Below are 19,766 nucleotides of genomic sequence, written 5' to 3' on the forward strand. Positions count from 1 at the left end.
GGCTCCTCCTGGGGATGACCCTGCACAGCTGGGACGGCCCTTCCCGAAGGCGCTGCTGCCGGTCTGTGGCCACAGCCCCACTCCTCCCCGGAAGGCACTTCACCACACACCGGCCACATATGCAACCTTTACGAATTTCTAGAAGCTACAATTTAAAAAGTAACAAACCCCGAAATTGATTTTAATATATTCTACTTTCCCTAATGTGTCTAAAATACCATTATTTCTACGAGCTCTCAATCTACATTTGTCCTTTTATCCAAAGCTCTGCTTCCTGAACTGCGGCTTATGAGCCGCCAGTCAGTCAGCAAACATCCCATGCAAAGCTCCAGACATAAGTCCCAAATGAGGTTTGTTACCAGGTCACTGTGCATGCCCTGCTTACTGGTAGTTACTTTGTGTATCTCTTTCTGTGCCGAATATATAAATCAAGCTTTACCATAGGTCCGTATATATGAACAGGAAAAGACATAACATGTACACAGCTCAGCACTCTCCCCAATTCCAGGCATCTGCAAAGCACCCTGGAACACCTCACCAAGGAGAGGCCGGACCGTGGGGGTGAATATATACACTGTTTTCTTCCGCACTGAGTCTTCAGACCCTTAAACTCTGTCCAAGAGCCCCTGTGGCCAGGGGCAGCCACATAAGACAGGCAGTCCAGAGGGACAAAGGTCAGCAGGGAGTGGGTCTGGCTGCAGTGGTGGCTCTTGCAAAGGCTACCTCTGGCTGGGCCAAGTCAGTGAGGGCTGTTTCCCGTGCTGGACCCAGGAGCCACTGCCCCAGCTCTGCGGTGTGACGTTTGGCACGGCACTGCACGGCAAGCACCGGTATGCAGCCGCATACAGGTGACAATGGAACAGCGAGGGAAGGGGACAGAAGGCAGGCGCTCCGCACTTCACGCTCATCAGCCCCGCCCAAAAGAGCAAAAACGGAAATGCTCCAACATCCAAAACTTTTCAGTGCCAATATCATGGGCGAAGGAAAATTCCACACCCGGCGTCACACGGTGGGTAAGTCAGAACAAAGGAACACTGAAACATGCTGTATAAAACTGCCTCCATGCCGTGCATAAAGCAAAGCACGGGCGGATTCTGTGTTTGGAGGTGGCCTCAGCCCCAGGACATCTTGTCAGGCACTTGTGTGTGCAAGTATGCTGGGATCCAACACACTTCCGGTCTCGAGCGCGTCGCATCAGGCGACTCACCCTGCATCAGTAACTTGACCTCACAACACAGCTCGCGGTAGGCGCTGTTATTGCCCCGCTTCTGCAGAATGGTGGAGGCACCGCAGGCTCACTCCAGGCATCAGCACTGGGCAGAAAGGAGAGCAAAATGCCAAGGCCGCCCGACAGAGCTGACGCTCCGCTGCAGTGTGGCTGCCTCCCAACCGCGGACAGAGGGGCACAGAGCGGTCATCCCGAAAGGCTGCAGCTGTCCCCAGAAGCATGTGTGCCGTGGCGCTGCACACTTCCCTCCCCCAACACCTGCCTTCCATGAGCTTTCCCTCCACACAGCAGCAAAGCACTGCGAGAACATTACCCATCCACCACAGACTCGGAGCGTGGGAGGGCCGGCCGGGGCTCTCCGGCGCTCCCACTCAGTACTGCGCTGCAGCGTCCCGCTGCTGTCCCTTATTAGATAAAAAAGAATTAAGAACAGGTCTGCAGACCAGACCTTTCCTAGTGGCACAACCGTTAGCGGGGACCCGAAGGGAGTAAGGAGCCCAGGAAGAGGGGACACAGGACCAGGGTCTGTCTGGGAAACACGAGCCCTGAGTCTACTCTCCAGGCAAATCTGACAGGTCATTGCTGCTGCCAGGACAGACACTGCACCCTAACGAAGCATGGCTGCTGGAACTGGAGCCCGAGAAAGGTCAGCCTTTCTGAGGGTGTCCCAAACCATTTAACTGATACTGCACATAAATGCATCTTTTAAAATGTTTGGAAGGGGAACTCGGAGGTCAATTTTGTTCCAAGAAGGCTTGAAACAAAGGAGTTTCAAACCTCAGTCTCACAAACAGGGTTAAAATGAAAATGTTTATGGACTTAACCAAAGAAGGGGGAAAATACAGAGACATTAGTGAGTCATGTGTCAAACTAATATTGTGTCAGGAGCCTAAAAGGGATTACTGCTGAGGGAGCAGGGCAGAAAGGAGGGATCCACGGGCAAAGGGCTCAGAACCGCTCCCACATATAAAAAGACACAGACTGCCAATTCTATGACATCAACACAGAATTTAAAAATCACACAGAGTTTCTATGCCAACATATCTACCTTCTGTGGCATCTGTAAAATGCCTAAGTACTGTTTCCTGCATTTTATATGCACCCGTGTCTGTGGTAAAAGCTGTTAGACCTATCTGACCACTTTGCTGAGCCACAGCTCAAGGCTCACCTACCTATGGCTTTCTCGCAGAGCTGCTTTCCTGAGTCCCCAGCCTGAGCCCTGGAGTGCTTGAGGCCCCTGCTCCGCCTGCACACAGCACCCGAGGGGGTCTTCGGCAACCTCTCCCTGCTCCTCTCCTTCGCAGGCTGAGGTTACCTGCACGCACACGTCCCTCCTCTGCTTCCGATACACAGACAGATCAGGACAAGTCGCAGTTGACCTCTCCATGCTTCCTGTTCCAGAAGTGGCTGGGAAGCCCACCACTGTGGAGGCCGGTGGCCTGCTTGTGACACAAGTCACCACACTACCTTCTTGACAGTTTTTGCCGTGGTTTTTCCAGCAATGACATATGTCAGGAATGGACCCAGCAGATGCACGTGTCAGGTAGACTGAGAACAACAGCATAGCTCCAGTGATTCTGCTGAGATCAGGTTCGGCGTAGGCCCTGTAACTGGATGGCTCAACCCCGGCTGACCAAGCAAACTGTCAGGTAGGTGTCAAGCTGACTGGCATCTCCCACAGACTGTGGGCGGCTGTCCATCACTGTATCTAGAAGGGCTCTGCGGTCCTATCTTGACTGTCTACGAGTGAGTGTCACAGCCAGTGTTCAGTGATTGCCATGGAAACCAGAGGAGCAGACTCCTGCACACACCTGTGCACCTGCGGCCTCCACACACTAAGCAACATCCTGCAAAAGGTATGCGTCACTCTCGGCGAGACACGGGCCCGTCAGGACAGCGCGGGTCCCAGAGCTCTGCCGTGCAGCTTCTGCTCGCTGCTCCTGGGAAGGCTGTTGCAGCCATGGAGACTCTGATGAGCTGACAGTGCACAGTTCACGCCAACCAAACCACCTTCACTATGGCTAACCAGGACTGCCACCCTCCTCCTCGCTGGGCTCGGTAACCACCCTGGAGACAAGAGGAAAGCTCAGGTCCTCCAGGTGACAGTGGGGACCGAAGAGCTCTGAGCTGAGCAGAGGCCAAGGACTGACTCGGCTCTGCCTCGCCTTCTGATGCAGCAGGGGACAGACCAAGGGCCACGGGAGGCTGAGCCAGCACCACCCAGATGACCTGTGCGAGCCCAGAAAACTCACTGTCTCAGTGCTCCATAAAATCAAGGGCAGCGAGTAAAACTGTCACCTCCTAGGACCCCTTCCAAGGAGACACTCTGGGTGCAATTAGCTCTACAAGGTGAAGCGGAGGACAAGGGGCTGGCGTGTGAATACATTATTCCCAAGTGAGGTGGACAATGGGAAGGAGGAGGAGCGGCCAGGTCCCGGAAACACAGTCCAAGGATGTCCCGCTGGTAAATGGCAGAATGTCATTATCCCTATGGATTCTTTTTTAAAAAGCAGGATTTATTCCTAAAAAAGTTTTTTATTCCTTTGGGACAGGGTCTCACTATTAGTCTAGGCTTTCCTTCGGCTCACTGTGCAGCCCAGGCTGGCCTTGAACTCATGGCGATCCTCCTGCCTCAGCCTCCCAAGTACTGGGATTACAGGTGTGCACCACCACGCCCCGAAATTCACAACTGGAATTTTTGGTGATGCTGATGGCAGTTTTACTAACAGCACCACTGTTGGAGACGCAAACCAGGTGCAGCAGGTTCAGTGCATCTGTCCCTAGGTGTGGGGGAAACTCGTCACTGGCCACACAAACCGCACATACAATTCAGTTATGGACAAATCAGGGCCACTCTCACCAGCTCACGAGACCGAGCACGGAGCTGTGTCTGGGCAGCATCAGAGCTTCCGTATCTCCTTGACTGTAAGCCGCTCCATCGACTGTATAATGGTGTCCCAGTGGCAAAAGTGAGAGAAAAAATAGAAACACTGTCATCCACTAAGTGTCCCCCTCAGCTCAGAAGCACACTGCGGTGTCAGCAAACTGCGAAGGAGAGCAAGTCTTACCCCGAGAGGTCTTAAACTGAGGCTGTAATGCAGCACACCTCCGCTGTACCAGGCCCTGAGGGACGTTCAGTGTCAACACCAGGCCAATCTCTCCTCCTCAGCAAACACGCAGCTACGTCAGACTCACTGAACTGCCCTGCCTCCTAAACGCTGCCACAGCTCGCGTGCTCGGCCCCAAACAGGATGGAAGGGCGCTACTTGCCTTTCCGGGCTCACACTCCGTCCCGTCAGCCCAGGGCGTGTGCTGCGTCTGGCAGCTTTGATCCTTTCTCTTCACGTTGCACCACAGCCGTCTACACTGCACCTGCTCCATTCAGTTGAACAACAAGCAAGAGACAGTAAGATTAAGTCGGCAGGGAACAGAGCAAATCCCCTTCAGTTAGTGTTCTGCCGATGACAACCTGGGGAAATGCTGGGGAAAGGGTTCATCTCTGGGCATGGCAAACCGAGAAACGTTCCACGGCATGTAAAGAACAGCCCTCAAGGTGCTTCTGGGCCTGGAGGGACAGTGGAGTGTAAAAGGGGAGCACTGCACATCCGACATGGACATGGCACTGGGGTCTTCCGTGTACCTCCCTGGGTCACCGAGGCTCAAGGGGACGGGGCGTGCTCAGTACCACCCTGGAACGTGTGGGGTGCATTCAGGTTTTGAGGTGAGCTGTCGTAGTTCTGACTTGTTGGGCTCTGTGCGACCTCAGAACTAGTGCGCTGTGGTTCTCTTCTGTTAGGGCCAAGTGGTATCTCAATCATATTATGAATCATTTGTAAGGTTTTTAGGGGGGTGTCAGAGAAAAGAAGAGACAAAATACCGTGGAACGTTTCAGGCATCCAAAAAAGTATAAAAAAAAAGAACACAATGGATTCTCATGTACCCACTGGCCCACTAAGGAAAAGAAACTTCACAGGGAGCTCAAGGACCTGCACCCCAGGTTCCCTTCCTTATGCCCTTCTCCCTAGAGCTGGCCACGTCCCGGGCAGCGCCTGCTACTTCCACCCGCAGTGCTCTCCCACAGGCTTGTGACACCCCAGCAATGTGGTCACCCTCTGCTCCAAGCTCCACACCAGAGCACATAGATCCACCCACGCAAAAGGCCCACCTCTTTGATTTATCCCGACTGATACCTTTCATCTATCTATTTAATGGGACACTTTTTAAAAATAATCTGATTTTTTCCTAATTATTATAATAAACCATGCTTACAGTAGGGAAGTTGAGAAGTTATAAGAACTTAATTGAAAAAATATAAAAAAGTCCCAAACTACTCTGTGTTTCCTGTAGTTTTTGCCCTCCATTTAAAGCTGAGAACATACTCTATAAATTGTCTATCCTGCTGTTTAACTTCAGTCTCTTACAAGTATGTATTACAAGTGTCGATCATTTTCCAACTGCTACACACTGTTCCACTGAATGGTTGACCTTCCTTGTGTTGTCCATTTCCATGACTCTGACTATGCCACCATGAATAACAGAAATGAACGCTATTATGGACTGAGTCACTCACAGTTTTGTTTTTGGTACCGGGGATCGAACTCCGGTCCTTGCGCTTGCGCAGCAGGTGGAGAAACCACTGAGCTGAATCCCCGGCCCCACCCACACTTTAAAGGTCTTTTCTACAGAGTCCCTGCACTCTAGGTTATCATGCAGTCTCTGAAGGCTCTCCGCACAGCGCCTGGTTGTGTTCCTCTCCAGCCTGACGACATCCAGTGTCCAAGCATCCATGCCGCTTGCACCAAAACTCGCAGCCCACACCAGCTGGGCACCACTGGAAGTGCTGATCGCCAGGTGGTGCCAGGACAAGACCTTGAAAAGCTGGGGCAGGTGCCCCTTGGGTGCCCTTTACTGCCTCTGCCCCTGCCATCTGGGCCACTTGGACGGGTACAGCAAGTAAGGAGAAGAGGAGGAGCAGCCGCCGGTGCTGCAGCTGCCAGCTCCGCGGCCTGGTGCGTTCAGAGCCTCACTTGCCCAAGGTAAATGCCAGTGACGGCGCGTCTCCCCCGGGCGGCCAACATGATCGCCCGGCCCTGCGCAGTGCCCTCCTCGTCCTGCCTCATTCTCACCTGTTCCCTGGGTGTCAGAGAAAGTCTCACGGGAAACCCTGGATCAAAAGAAGCCCAGGATCAACAGTCAAGGGCGGAAACAACCCCTAAATACTTACCATGTACGGGCACAACTCAGCTCCTGGTCCGAAAATGAATTCACATTGTTTATTCACGCTGTAAAAGAGGCCCGGCAGTTGGGAAGGCAGAGAGTAGGGTCTGGATTCAGGTTCATTAAGCAAACATTCACCGTATCCAGTGCTGTGGGAAGCAGACACAGGCAGATATGAAAACAGGGACTGCAAGCAGCTCCCGGCACCTGTAAAGGTCACCCCACCAATGTAACGGCAGCAAAGGGGGTTTCCTTCTGGACTCGGCTTTGTTCTCCCCACCAGGGGTGAGTCTAGAAGCTGAAGTCATGTCTCTGGTGTGCACTGTGTCAAAGTACAGGCTATGCACATGACCTAGTCAGCCGGAAATATGTATCTGTCACAGCACTGATCACATCCAGGCCAACTGTCTACTGTACTCCTTCCCAATGGGCTGTAAGCTTCCTGGGGACACGGACAGTGTCTGTTTCATCTACGCTTGGGGCCTGCTCATTGCGACAGATGTTTACTGAATGTCTGCTGAAGGGATGAGCGAGTCAGTGAATTACAGACTCCCAGAAGAGAACACCTTGTACCACCTGCTTGAGAAGAAAAACGGCGACCCTCTAGCTCTCTCACTCCTCTACAAACATCTCTCCTGAGAAACTCACACCCAGCGAGTCCTGATTAACAAACCCCTCTCCCCTAGGGTTGTGGGAATACACACCCGGGGCTGAGGGACCATCCCCTGGTCTTTCCTACATCTGGAGAGAAGAAGAATACATCTGTCACACACACAGGGCCACACACAGGGCGGTGCATAACGTAAATGGGCCTTTGAGCAGCCTAGTGGGAAAGCCAAAAACAAAATAAGAAAGAAAAGCAAGAGGGGAGAGAAAGAGAGAGACGAATCCTTGACTTGACAGCACTGCAGTTCCCGTCCACCGAGAATCCCACCCTGGGACCCGCAGATCCCAGACCTTCCCAAGCCAAAACTGCTGAGTGAAAAGTCCACAAATACTGTGGTCTTCATCACGGCATCACACTCACTCTTCCAAAACTGAGCAAATTTCAAAGCTTTACTCGAATCCAGCACCCTTTCCACATTCCTTCTGAGATCCAAACCTCTTCTTTGCTCAGTCTGGAATGTTCTAAACACTGGCAAGACTGGGACCACACGGATGAGAGAGTTGTTTTCCCTCCTTCGAAGAATGTCAACAAAAAGAACAACTTGAAAGGAATGCCTGACTCTGCATTTTCTTCCCCACAACTAGTTCACTCCATGTAGCCAGATTCCAGAGGTGTGTGCTCAAAGAAATTTCAAGACTTACTCTAAAAATTCAGTGATGTATTTTCGACTGCACTTTGACCATATCCAGGGGTTGGTGTCGACCGTCAGGGTCGGCGCCATGACGTGCTGGGTGTTCTTCACGCCCTCTTCTCTACACTTATTGCTGTCGTCGTGAGGCATGTTAAACCTAAAGCCGTGAGGAGCGAGGAGAATGTCAGCGAACACCCAAGGATTGTGCTGACACGACTGCGTCAAGAACACATCTCAGAGAAAAAAATCAACTGGCTATTGTTCTGTGGATAAGAACCTCAATCAGGTGAGTAGAATAAAATTTAAGACAATTCGAGACAGAGTGTAGAACACAACAGAACTTTCACTCAATTTAATATAAAGCTCCTTCAACGAATAAAAAGATGCATACTGGGCCATTTTGGGGGTTTAAGTGTACTTTTTGGAACTGCATAAACTCTGAATGTGCTGTAATTGGTGCTAGAATACAGTAGCTGGAATTCCTAATAATTTGTTGAAGGGTAATTTCTAGTCAAGAGCTTGGCCAGCTGAGGTACTGTTATGAATACAGAAAGTCAGTCATGTCTACAACTAAAGCCAAACCTTCCTAATCAGAGGCTCCCTATGGCCTCGACGCCCCGGACAGCGCTGCAGGTGTTCAGAGGCGGCACAGAGCTCAGGAGTGTGTGAGCGTGGAAACCACAGCGGCCCATCGGCTGCTTTAATACAGGGTGCCAAGTAGTTCCGAACTTCGAGCCAGCACCGGCCGATTGGCACACATTTCCTGAAGAGTCAGGCACCAAGGTTTCCTAACCGACCCCAGGCTCTGCGGAGAGGCTGGGAGGGCTGCCAGCGTGCTGAGGCCCGAGGGGACTCGGCAGCAGCCTTAGCACATGCTCTCCCCTCTTGGCTTAGGCAGAGGAAGTGGGAGAGAAGCAATGCAAGCATTTCCTCGGCCCAGAAGCACAGGTTCTGCGCCCACACAGTGCTCTCTGCCCAGGCAGCTGTCCATCTGCAGACAGGGCCAGGGAGGCTCCTCCACCTCTTGTTGCCCAGGAAGATGCTGCTGCTCAGTGAGCTGAAGCATTCCCTCCTCGCGTTCATCCTGAGCACGCAGTAAGGGAGTCATGCAGCAGTGTGGCCCCTTCACGGGAAGGGGAAGCTGCTGCTGGCCGTGGCAGTGCACCCCTATGATCCCTGCGCCCCGTGAGGCTGAGGCAGGAAGATGGAAAACTGCAGCCCAGCCTGGGTGAGACAGCAATTTAGGGAGACCCTGTCTTGAAAATCAATCAATCAATCAATCAATCAATCAAAAGGGCTGGGGATATAACTCGGTGAGAAGGCCCTGTGTTCAACCCCAGAACAGGGAGGGGAAAAGGGAAAAGTCACTGAGTCTACATCCGAATTTCTCTTGTGTTTTCTTTTTCTTTAAAAGAATGTGGGCCCCTTGGGCCGGGGCATAGCTCAGTGGCACCACGCCTGCCTCACCAGCGTAAGGTCCTGAGTTCCATCCCTGATCCCCCCAAAAAAGAATGTAGGCCTCTCAATTGGACAATAGGAATGGAAAGACTCAATCTTTCTTGGTTATTAGTAATTAATAATTTAAATGCTCAAGAGTCTGTTTTCTTAAAAGAATGACTGTCCTGATTTCTAGTTCCTGGCTACATGGTCACTGCAGTATTTATACTGATAAACTCCAGACAAGCACTGCATTCTAACTTTAGCTTGTTCTATGCACAATAGGTCTGGTCTTTATTCCCTACTCCACCATGACTTGGTAAAATCAGTTTATTTTGTTATATTAAAAAAAATGTATCTTCTGTCACACATGAGGCAAATTTGCTTATTGCAGGGGCTAAATAGATATTTAAGGAACATTTCTTTAAGGAAAGCATTATTGCTATTATTGTTGTTCTGAGGATGAACCCAGAGCCTTTTACATGCTAGGCAAGGCCTCTACCACTGAGCTATACACCCCCAGCCTGGTTGAGCACTTATTAAACAACAGTAACCAAGGCTTTTCAGCATTCACGATGCACCGGGAAGTACATTCGATGCAGTGCAAGAGTGGATTTCAAGTGTTCAGGAGGGTGTGCGCCAGTGCTATGCAGCTGCTACACCTCTCTGCATGACAGGCTCAAGCATGTCAGGATGCTGGTATCCACAGGGCTCTGGGAACAGCCCCCCCCAGACACCCAGGGCTGACTGTACTATTACCTACATTTCGCAAATGAGGAGCTGAGCCACAGAGGGGTGTGATCACAGGAGCAGGGTCACAGGGCTACTTAGATGGGGGCCGGGATTAGAACTCTCCTCAAGGAGCCCCTGCATCCCGTGAAGATGCCTCTGGGGTGGGGGACAGAGGAGATGCTGACGGAGCAGGTCTGGGCCAGCCCAGCTGCTGCACTGAAAGCCAGGCCTCTCTCACATGCTCTAGTGTTGGTCACCTGAGAGTGCCTCATTGGAGGAAAAGGGGTGTGCTCTTAAAATACCGCCAAAAGGTACTAAAGTATATCCATTTTTATAGAACTGACCTGGAGTTGCCTGTGTGTGTGTGTGTGTATGTGTGTGTGTATGCGTGTATATACACACACATCTTGCTCTATGCCTAGTACATCACACTGCATATAAGGTATCTTACAAAACTATGTGAGTAAAAATGCTTGGGTAATAGATGCTAGCTCTAAATAAAGTTAGTATCCGACACACAAATTGATGTACAGCTCTACTGTACTAATGCATCTTTGGAGAAAATCATTTCAAAAATGTAGAATGTGAGTGATTCATTTTGAAAGAAAACAATGCAGTTCAACAATCAGAGAAATTTCTAGAAAATTCACATGGATTTGCCTCATGTCCTAAGTGCCCTGTCCCTAAAGAGCCAAAGGGAAAGGTCATTCTCAAATGGCCACTAGGTGACCCTAACTGGGAAATGATTCCCGCTGTGTCTCTGCTTGTTCCTCTCCTCCAGAGAGGCTGTTACTTTCCCAGATGCTCCGCATCTGGATTAGCTATAGCCGGGACAGATCTGGATTCGTAAAAATCTTATGGGCCAGAGCAATGTTGCGGGACCCTCCTCGAAGAGACGTTGAGTCAGGAAAGTTCTCCAAGTCAATATACCCTCTCCTGCAGAGGAAGAGTGGAAAGGCCGGGTGCCTCCTGCTCCCAGCAGGAAGGCAGACTATTAAGCTGTACGCATCAAACGCTAGCAGAGACACACATGAACCATGCAAGAGAGGGCATGCTACATTCACTCAGCTTTCTGAAGTCAAAGTCATTTCTTCCAATTAGGTTCAAAGCTTCAAATCCTGCAATTCTGCTGTGGCTTGGGAAGTATCTTATACCCTCCACAGTCAAGTAAATGTTCACCGATGCAAAGGAACAAAAGTTTTTGGTTGCTTGGAACTGAATGAAATTATGAAGCAGAAACTTACACATGGCCCAGTTCATGGGCAATTGTAAAAGCTGTACTCAACCCACTGTCTTCGCTAATAGAGCAGCTCCTGTAGGGATCACAAATGGTTCCCAGTTCAGCAAGACCTATCAGAAGGGGGCAAGAACAACAAGGGTTTACTTTAAAAAGCGATTGTGGCTGGTGACGGAGACATGCAGTAAACTGTTCTGGCCACCGAGGACACACGCAGGGGACTCACCTAAGGTGTCGCACTTGTCGTGAGCTCTGCAGATGTCTTGCCTGAAAACAGAGCAGTGTTAGGCCTTGCAGCACCGAGTGTGAACCAATGCATGCAAATACCTCAGTTTTCTACACATTCACCACAGTGCCCGGGGTCACAGAAAGCAAACTAACCAGGCCAGGGCTTTACAACACAGAAAAGTTCGGGAAGCCCTGAGTTCCAGGTTAAAAGCTGCAGTAGAAGTCTGTGCTGCCAGGTCAGCCAGAGAAGCCAGAACCTCTCTGAGCAGGACTTCCCCATGCCTTACATTAAGCAACTGGAATTTTATAAAGAAGACTGAAAATATCCTTGAGAAGGTGCTGAATGCTTTGCATTAGTTTACTTAGGAGCCAATAGAGGGCTGGAGGTGTGGCTCAGCAGGAGGGTGTATGTGCAAGGCCCCTCCAAATCCCCAAGACCACGAAAGCAGCGGTTAGCACCCCATTATCAGGGCGGCCCACCATGTAGGCACAAGTAGGCCAGCGACTTTCCTTCTTGCTCTGCTACAATGTTTTAAACATTTTCAAGATAGGAGTACCTTTAAAACTCATGAGATTTCACATTTGAAAAAAACCACCACTCCTATTTCTGGCTTCTTGCATAATCACGCAAGCCAGAAACACTGGAATCGGATGCTGGATGGCAACAACCCCTCAATGGCAAGGGCAGCTGCCCTGCTGGAGGGGCATTCACGCTGAGGTCGGCCGAACACGCTTCTCCTTCCTGCCAGTAGCTGCTAGGCCTCAGCTCCGACTGGCCCTCCTTCCTGCCCTCCCAGGGGCCCTTGGCGGCACTGACAGCGGTGAACTTGACCAAGGTGACCCTCACAACCCAGGCCCGCATCTCAGCAGGGTGCAGGTCGAGAAACCCCCGCCAGGGCTGAGTCCGTGACCACAGCCCAACACCCTGGCCCGAGACAGGGACTGCAGGAAGCAGAAGTGCATGTACCTCGTAATGAGCACAGCAGTATCGTGCTGGATCCCACCTGGGTAGTTCTTCGAATGCTGCCACTGGCAGAAGTTTTTTAATGTTGTCTGGGCATTAAAAGATATGGGAGGTCCTTCCTAAACACAGAGAAGAGTTACGGTTGGCTTCTGCTGGCCACACCAATCAGAGATGCCATTTCGTATACAGATAGAAGAAAAAAACTTTATTACCTGTTCATCATGAATCACAACTAAGTTCACAATAACAATATTAATTAAATTTCCAATACTGGGGTCTTTATAGATAGAGGCTACCTGCAACCGAGATAAATTTTTCAAAGTTAATTGTGAGCTCTCTGTAAGCAACAAGCATTCACTTCTCAGGCCGGGTTGCGCTTCTTTTCATGTTTCATGCAACACATGCATTTTGTAGTCGTGAATTTTCATTCATTCAACAAACATTTATTTAAAGTCTCTCCGTAGAATCTACAGATGGCAGTTTTAGGTCATAATGAACTTGAGCAAGTTTAAATTCCAGGGCATTTTCCCTTGAGATCACATTGCCAGGCAACTCAGCAGCTCTCTGTACCAAAACACCAGATGCTAATTCTGCTGCAGCTTCCTCCCCCACCCCAAGTCCTGGTCGCCTCCCCAGAGCCGCACACGGACCGAGTTTGCTGAGCTTCACAGTTCTCTGAGCTGTACCTGCCTATACCCCCAAACCCTGCGAAACCTGCTTCGGGTATGTCTTGTGCTGCTACATTTGGTTCTGAGAGCTGACACTCGCATCACTGTGGACTAGATCTTTGCTGAACACTGGATAAGCACCTGCATTTAGTTGCAACAGTGAAACCTTAAACCAGGTCTGTCACAGCCTCGGTAACGAGGGAGGAAGCTGAGGATCAGAGCAGCTAGGTGCATGGTGAGCAGCAGAGCGGGAATTCTGAGCCTCGGTCGTGCGGCCAGAGCTCATGTTTGTAATCAAAATTCCTAGGACAGGAACTACAGGGTGGACACAGAGAGTAGCCCACGCCAGCCTGGTCAGGTTTCCTGTCGTCCCTTCCTGGTCACCGGAACATGGAGGTGGAAAGGGGTGGGGTCAGCACTGGGGTACCCAGGGGAGTGGCCGCAGCAGTGGGGCCAGATGGCAGCACCGCAGGCAGTGGGTTTCTTTCTTTTGGTACCGGAGATCGAACTCAGGACCTTGTGCTTTCGAGGCAGGCAGCAGAACCACTGAGCTAAATCCCCAGCCCTCAAACTGCTGGTGTTTCCAAGTATAAAAAGAAAGTGACTCTCAGACCTCACTGCAGGGCTACGTACTGAGGGTGCTGCGTAAGATGTGACAGGTGGTGACTGCGTTTTTAAAGCTCCCCGGGGACTATGGTTGACAACAGTCCTGTATCACTGGAGAGCCACACTAGTGAGGAAGTTCATAAACCCAAGCACATGCACTTGGGAAGGGACAGGCTGAGGGTCACGTGCTGGAGGGGTCGAGGCACCTTGGTAGCTCACGTGACCACCGGCAAGTGACCTAACTCCTCCAAGACTCAGTCTTCTTAGCTATAAAATGGGGCAATAATCCACCCTAGCAGAATTATGCCTTTTAAGTGGGAAATGATTTAAATTTCATATAAAACACAGAACAACCACTCAATATGGATCACCACCATCGTCGTTACAGAAAGGCAGCCAGTGAATAACCCTAAGTTCCCTTCTGCTTTTCCCAGTGGCTGGAAGGCCGGCCGAGGGCTCCCCGGGCGCTGTGGGCAGCCCCTTCCCCGTAGACGACCTTCTGAGTGTACTTACAATGGCCATCAAGGTCAAAACATAGTGCTGAAGGTTCGCTCCGTGGTACAGAAGCATCTTGTTGTCCGCCACCACCATCACCTCCACAAAGCGGGGGTAGGACAAGAAGCGCTTGGTCCTCCTTCGTGTCCCCCTGTCCCTCAGGCCATCGGTCCGGTTCCCCAGTGCAGCGGGCGGCTCAGCTGCCGACCCACTGTGCAGGGCTGCCACGTCGCCCGCCGGGTGGATCGTCGCTCCCCACTTCCTCCTGCTGCCTTTCCTCCTGTTTTTCCTGCGGCTGCTTCTATGTCCTGTAAGAAAGCAGACGGCACCATCACACGTCAGGGATTTGATGTGATGACACACCCCAGTGATGGGTCCCCTTTCATGAGGAGCCACCCAGCAGCATACCCACACGCCTCCCAGGGACCCAGGCTTCCAGACCAGCTTCCCTGGGAGGCTGCCACACGCACACGGAAGGACGAGAGCAAAACTGCACACGATTCCTCCAGCTATGTGACAAAAGGCTGGGATGCAGGCTCTTGGCTCTAGCTACAGGCAGGGTGGAGGGCAGAGCCGCAGATCTAGACGATGAGAATGGAGCAGTTTCACGCCTATCACCGTTGGTGCCCAATGGTGTACACCAGAAAGAGAGCTGAGAGGCGGCAGGGAGACGCAGAGGAGGGCAGAGCACACCTTACAAGGCGCGCCGTTACCTCATTCGGCCACTGCAATGCTCATAATACAAGGACAGAATCCCTGCTATTCCATGCCTCCAAATTTTTAGCGAGCCCATTTCAGCGCTCAGCTGAGGGGTCAGAGGGTGTGCACAGGCAGCAGTCGGGACCAGGGTTCAGGCAGGGAGCCTGGCCCTCTCGGCTGCTGCACCATCTTCTGCTCACAGAGCGGCCAGGTCCAGCCGCCCTGGCAGTGCCAGGAAGCTCAGGGAAGCGCCATTTTCTGGTGCAACCTGGTCCTCACTCCGTGCCCAACAGGAGCCCCAAGTGACCTGTATCTGTCACCACACTGACAGGCTTAGGAGCAACATGCAACTTGTACATGGCCAGCCACATGAAACACAGTGGGCAGAGAACACACTGAGCAGAGACCAGACCAAGTCAGTCACCTCGCGGCTCACCCGTGAATGTGCTACGAAGCCTTCACCCTGCCGGCCCAGAGGTGCGCTTGAGTGGTGAAGCACGAGGCACAGAACGGACAGTGGCAGCAGATTATAAACGGCTGCCTGTTGGAAGGGCCCAGGTGTTCGGCCACTACAGCCATTTAGGCCAGGACACACATTGTATCCAACTCGAACGTCTGAGTAATTATTAAAACAGCGAACAATCTCTCCCTACTGTCAGACAGGTATAACCTAACTACAGAAAACATGACCAGCATGAAGCCTGGTGCGCGCTAGAGTTCAACAGTAAATACTTTTTCTTCTGCTCTGTCACACATATTTACGTACGCATACCAACGCAATATGAGCAATCAGACTGTTGTTTAATTTTTAAATCATCAAATGAATATAGAATAGATACTGATCAATCTATCTCCTCTAAACCAAGCATCAAAGCAGTTCTTTCATGTACATTATCTCACATGTTCCTTACTGAGGAAATTACTTCTGTTTCACAGACACAGAAAATAGGTTTCAAGAACTGGGCAACTTTAGGCCGGGCGTGGTGGCACAGGCCTGTAATCCCAGGCCTCGAGAGGCTGCAACGGGAGGACTGCTGTGAGTTCAAGGCCAGCCTGGGCTACATAGCCAGACCCTGTCTGAAAAAGAAAAAACAACTGGGTGCCCACAGCAAGGCCTGGGCAGGGCGTCTGCTTTGGCTGATGGTTTCCAAGGGAATCTGAGTTGGCAAAAGGCAGCTCCTGGTGGTTATTTTCATGACTTTTTTTTATAACAGGAATGTGGAACATATTGAAAATTTAATGTAGTTTAATATATTAAGAAAATACATCGCCTACTTTGTGAAAAATATTCCTGGCTTAATGTCTTCTGCAAACATTTTAATTCAATTTATTATAATTGGTACTAAAATTTTACTATAATTGGCTTTAAAGTTTTTAGAAATGTTAGTCGTGATTGTTTTATATTGGGTTTTTATTTTCTGTAGATTTCTGCTATAATCCTTATTTCCTTCCCTCTGCAGGATTTAGGATCAGTTACTCCCCCCAACACACACACTATCGTAAGGTGCGAGGTTAGCCTGTTGAATGAGGATGTTTCTTCTTTTGTAATACCATGATTGCAGCCCAGTTTTCCTGTAAACTCTGCTTTAGCAGCATCCCCTAAGTTTGTGAATGTTGTTTCTCCATTTTCATTCATTTCAATATATTTTCTGATTTACCGTTGACCTAGTGGTTATTTAGCAGTGTGCTGTTTAATTTCCACATTTTTTTAGCTTCCCATTTTTTTCTGTAGTTGATTTATAATTTAATTACATTTTAATTGGCAAAGGTCCTTTGTATTACTTCTAGCCGTTTAAATTTACTGCCTTTTCCCCCTACCCTAGCAAGCGGCCTGTTCTGGAACACATTCCACGCACGGGCACCGCAGGAACATGTACTCTGCTGTCACGGGACAGGATGTACCGAACTGTCCGCTGGACGTAGCTGGTTTACAGCCGTTCAGTTTCTCCTTCCTTGTTGATCTGCTGCCCTGCTGCACTGTTCGTGACTGTGGTGAGGTGCCCAAGCTCCTGCCTGCTGTCACCGAACTGTGACTTCATTTCTGCCAGTTTCTCCTTTGTGCTTTGGTGCAGTTAGGGAGTGTGTGCAGGTTTATGACTGATTCCTGTCAGTGGCCCCTGGACCGTAAGAAGCCATCTGGCTGTGCAAGGTGGGGACAGTACAGTGTGTGGAAGAGGGGACTCAGGATCACCACGGGACCCGGGCATGGGAAAACCCCAGGAGGAGGCCTGAGCTGGAAACAAGGTGCGCTTATTCCCACGGAGCTGGAGAAAGAAACATTCATCACAAAAGGTGGAACTGCTAATGGAACACCTCACATCAGTGCCAGCATTTCTAGAAGATACGTCGTTCACTCACAACCTTTATATCAAAGAAGTAATTCAGTATACTGTGTGTGTCCTGCAGATGCAAGGAACAAATTTCTTCACAATCAACCACGACGACTAATACACAACACTTCTCAGTCTTTCATCCATCTGACCTTTTGTCCTGATGAGTTAGAATCATATTTGTTGACCTAATTAGCTCCCAAAATTTCTAGCATATTGATCATCTTAGCAAGCAATTCTAAGTTTAGCACTGGAAAGGGCCTAAGACAGACACTGTCTCCTATAAACTTGCTCTTCTTGCCCTGAAGTGAGCAGTGGTGGCAGAGAATGCTCCACACCAAGGGCGCAAATGCCACTAGGACGCAGAGTCATCGCATTTCCATTTAGGAGCCTTTTAGCATAATGCAATCCAGGCTAGTGTTTCAGGAACTTAGAATGCCACTTTGCTGATATGCTTTATAAGAATGGCCTAAATGAAGTTTCACCGTTGTGAAAAGCATAGTATAAATGGTCTACAGAAGTTTGCACTTTTTTCTCATGGGTAGCTCTACGTTTATCAAAACTTTTCAATAATAATTTCATCAAGATAAAATGGACACACCATTGAATTCACCCTCTCAAAGTATGCAACACGGCCAGTTTTAGCATACTCGCGGAGCTGTACAACCATTGCCACTGCTAATGTTAGAACACTTGCATTACCCCCAAAGGCAATTTTACTCCTATCCGGTCGTTCTTCATTCTACCCTTTCCCAGCCCTTGGCAATCACTAACTACATTTTCCTCCTATGGACCTGCCCACCCTGGTGTGTCACAAGTGGACTCATTCAATATGAGGCCTTTTGTGCCTAGCTTTTTTCATCTCGAGATGAGCCTTTGAGAGCTTTTGGTGATAGTGAACAGGTGGCTGCAGCATGAGCATGCATGCCATAGGTTCACCACCGCTGACCTAGCACGCTCTGAAGGGTCATTCAGGCTGTGACGTGTGTCAGCATTGTACTACTTTCTACTGCCAAATATCCCCCGGAATGGGTACAACATGTTAGGTTTGTCTGCTCATCAACTGCTAGACATTTGGGTGGACATTTGACAACCCAACTGAACAAATGCTGTTGTTGAGGTTCATGCACAAGGTTGTGTCTGGTTGTTTTAGCTTCTCTCGGGTATACACAGGAGTAGGACTGTGGTCCACACGGTAACTGTGTTTACCCTTTTGAGGAAGGGCCAAATCGTTTCTCCAAGTGGCTTCTCCATTTTCTTGCCTCTTACTGAGCTCAGATGAGACATTCAGACACAGGATGCCATTCTGCAGGTCTTTTCTTTGAGGAGTCTTCAGAAATTTGTCACATTTACTAAATAGCTTGTGAGAAACACTGCCTGGTCCACACCCTAAAGGAGCATGTTGGCTCCTCAAGAATCACACGCATGTTCACGTGTGGAGAGTGTCAGCAATCTGAGCCTCATACATAGATGCCAGCAAGTGCAGGCATGTCAAAGAGGGGCTCTTCTGGGCGGCTGTGCTTCGTGTCACTACGCCAGAGGCAATGCAGCTCTGCCACAGTGCAAAGGACCCACCTGAAGGTGACTCGAAACTGCTACCGCCCTGATGCCTACAGGGCGGACACCATGGTGCGTCCACACCGGCCACTCACCTGCTAAGGGGTTCACGCGCCCTGGCCTCGGACAGTGCCTGGCTCCGGCCCTGCTCTTCCACCCGCACAGTGGAGCAGGACCAGGTGTATCGCCAAGAGTCGCCTGGGGAGTATTGGAGACCGTTCGTGCAAAGTGCTCACAGTGCCCAGGCTCAGCCAGGAAGGGGTAAGCACTGCTGCCGTTCTGTGCAGTAAAACCATAGTGGGAGTGAGAACTAAGGGAACCATTTAAGGCAGAGTGACTACATGTGCTTAAAAACTCTGTGCGGCTTATGAGAGTAACACACCGGTGTGAGTGTTTATACTCTCGAGTGGGACAAGCGAGCACACACCATGCCTCCCTCTGCTCCTGACACTGCCGGTACCACCCTGAGGCAAAGGCAGCAGTGGGAAACCAGGACTCACACCCGCAAGACCTCTGCTGAGTCACGTCTCCAGCCTAAGTTCCCTGACCTCTTAAATGTGTGTATTCCGTTTTAAGGCTATTCTGAAACTTGAATAAGAAAGTACACAGAATTTCTTATAAATTAATTTAAAAACTCTTCCTTTTTTTGGTACCAGGGATTGAACTCAGAACCTTGTGCTTGCAAGGCAGGCGCGGTGCCACTAAGCTAAATCCCCAGCCCTAAAAACTCTTCTTAAACAGCTATTTTGTGCAAGGTACGGGCCAGGTATGTTTGCTTGTTATTGAGACAGAGTCTCGATACATAGTTCAGGCTGGCCTTGAACTCACTATGTAGCTCAGGGTGGCCATGAACTTGTGGTGATCCTCCTGCTTCAGCCTCCTGTGTGTCACCATGCCCAGCTCACTGGCCTAGGCATGTTAGAAACAACAAAAGGTACAACCTAACAAGAGTAACTTGGGCTCAGTCCTTAAGAATAAAGCATTATAGCCGGAGATTTAGCTCAGTGGTTTCACAGCCTGCTGGGTAAACGCAAGGACCCAAGTTCAATCCCCGGTACCAAAAAAAAACA

General features: G+C 50.2%; 1 protein-coding gene across 12 annotated transcripts in view; it reads right to left on the minus strand.

Annotated features, from left to right (window-relative positions):
- Nucleotides 1-19,766, minus strand: part of Adamts9 (ADAM metallopeptidase with thrombospondin type 1 motif 9) — a 141,169-nt gene that overhangs the window by 103,580 nt on the left and 17,823 nt on the right. For 7 of the 12 annotated variants that reach the window (XR_002391439.2, XR_015439206.1, XM_087181635.1 and 4 more), the window contains exons 4-11: nucleotides 14,129-14,418; nucleotides 12,554-12,637; nucleotides 12,345-12,460; nucleotides 11,376-11,416; nucleotides 11,157-11,295; nucleotides 7,754-7,900; nucleotides 6,453-6,594; nucleotides 4,499-4,603 (exon numbers count right to left, since the gene is read on the minus strand). Coding sequence is in view for 10 of the 12 variants with exons in the window: in XM_087181635.1 (XP_087037761.1) it covers nucleotides 4,499-4,603; nucleotides 6,453-6,594; nucleotides 7,754-7,900; nucleotides 11,157-11,295; nucleotides 11,376-11,416; nucleotides 12,345-12,460; nucleotides 12,554-12,637; nucleotides 14,129-14,418 (1,064 nt within the window). In the remaining 2 variants the exon portion in view is untranslated. The remainder of the gene's footprint in view (nucleotides 1-4,498; nucleotides 4,604-6,452; nucleotides 6,595-7,753; nucleotides 7,901-11,156; nucleotides 11,296-11,375; nucleotides 11,417-12,344; nucleotides 12,461-12,553; nucleotides 12,638-14,128; nucleotides 14,419-19,766) is intronic. The other 5 variants (XM_013068093.3, XM_004871595.3, XM_021249663.2 and 2 more) reach the window with 5 other exon arrangements.

The sequence above is a fragment of the Heterocephalus glaber genome, unplaced genomic scaffold (genome assembly GCF_053883595.1).
Source record: "Heterocephalus glaber isolate CG9 unplaced genomic scaffold, H.glaber_assembly_v1.0 deba00001472, whole genome shotgun sequence".
Lineage (NCBI taxonomy): Eukaryota > Metazoa > Chordata > Mammalia > Rodentia > Bathyergidae > Heterocephalus > Heterocephalus glaber.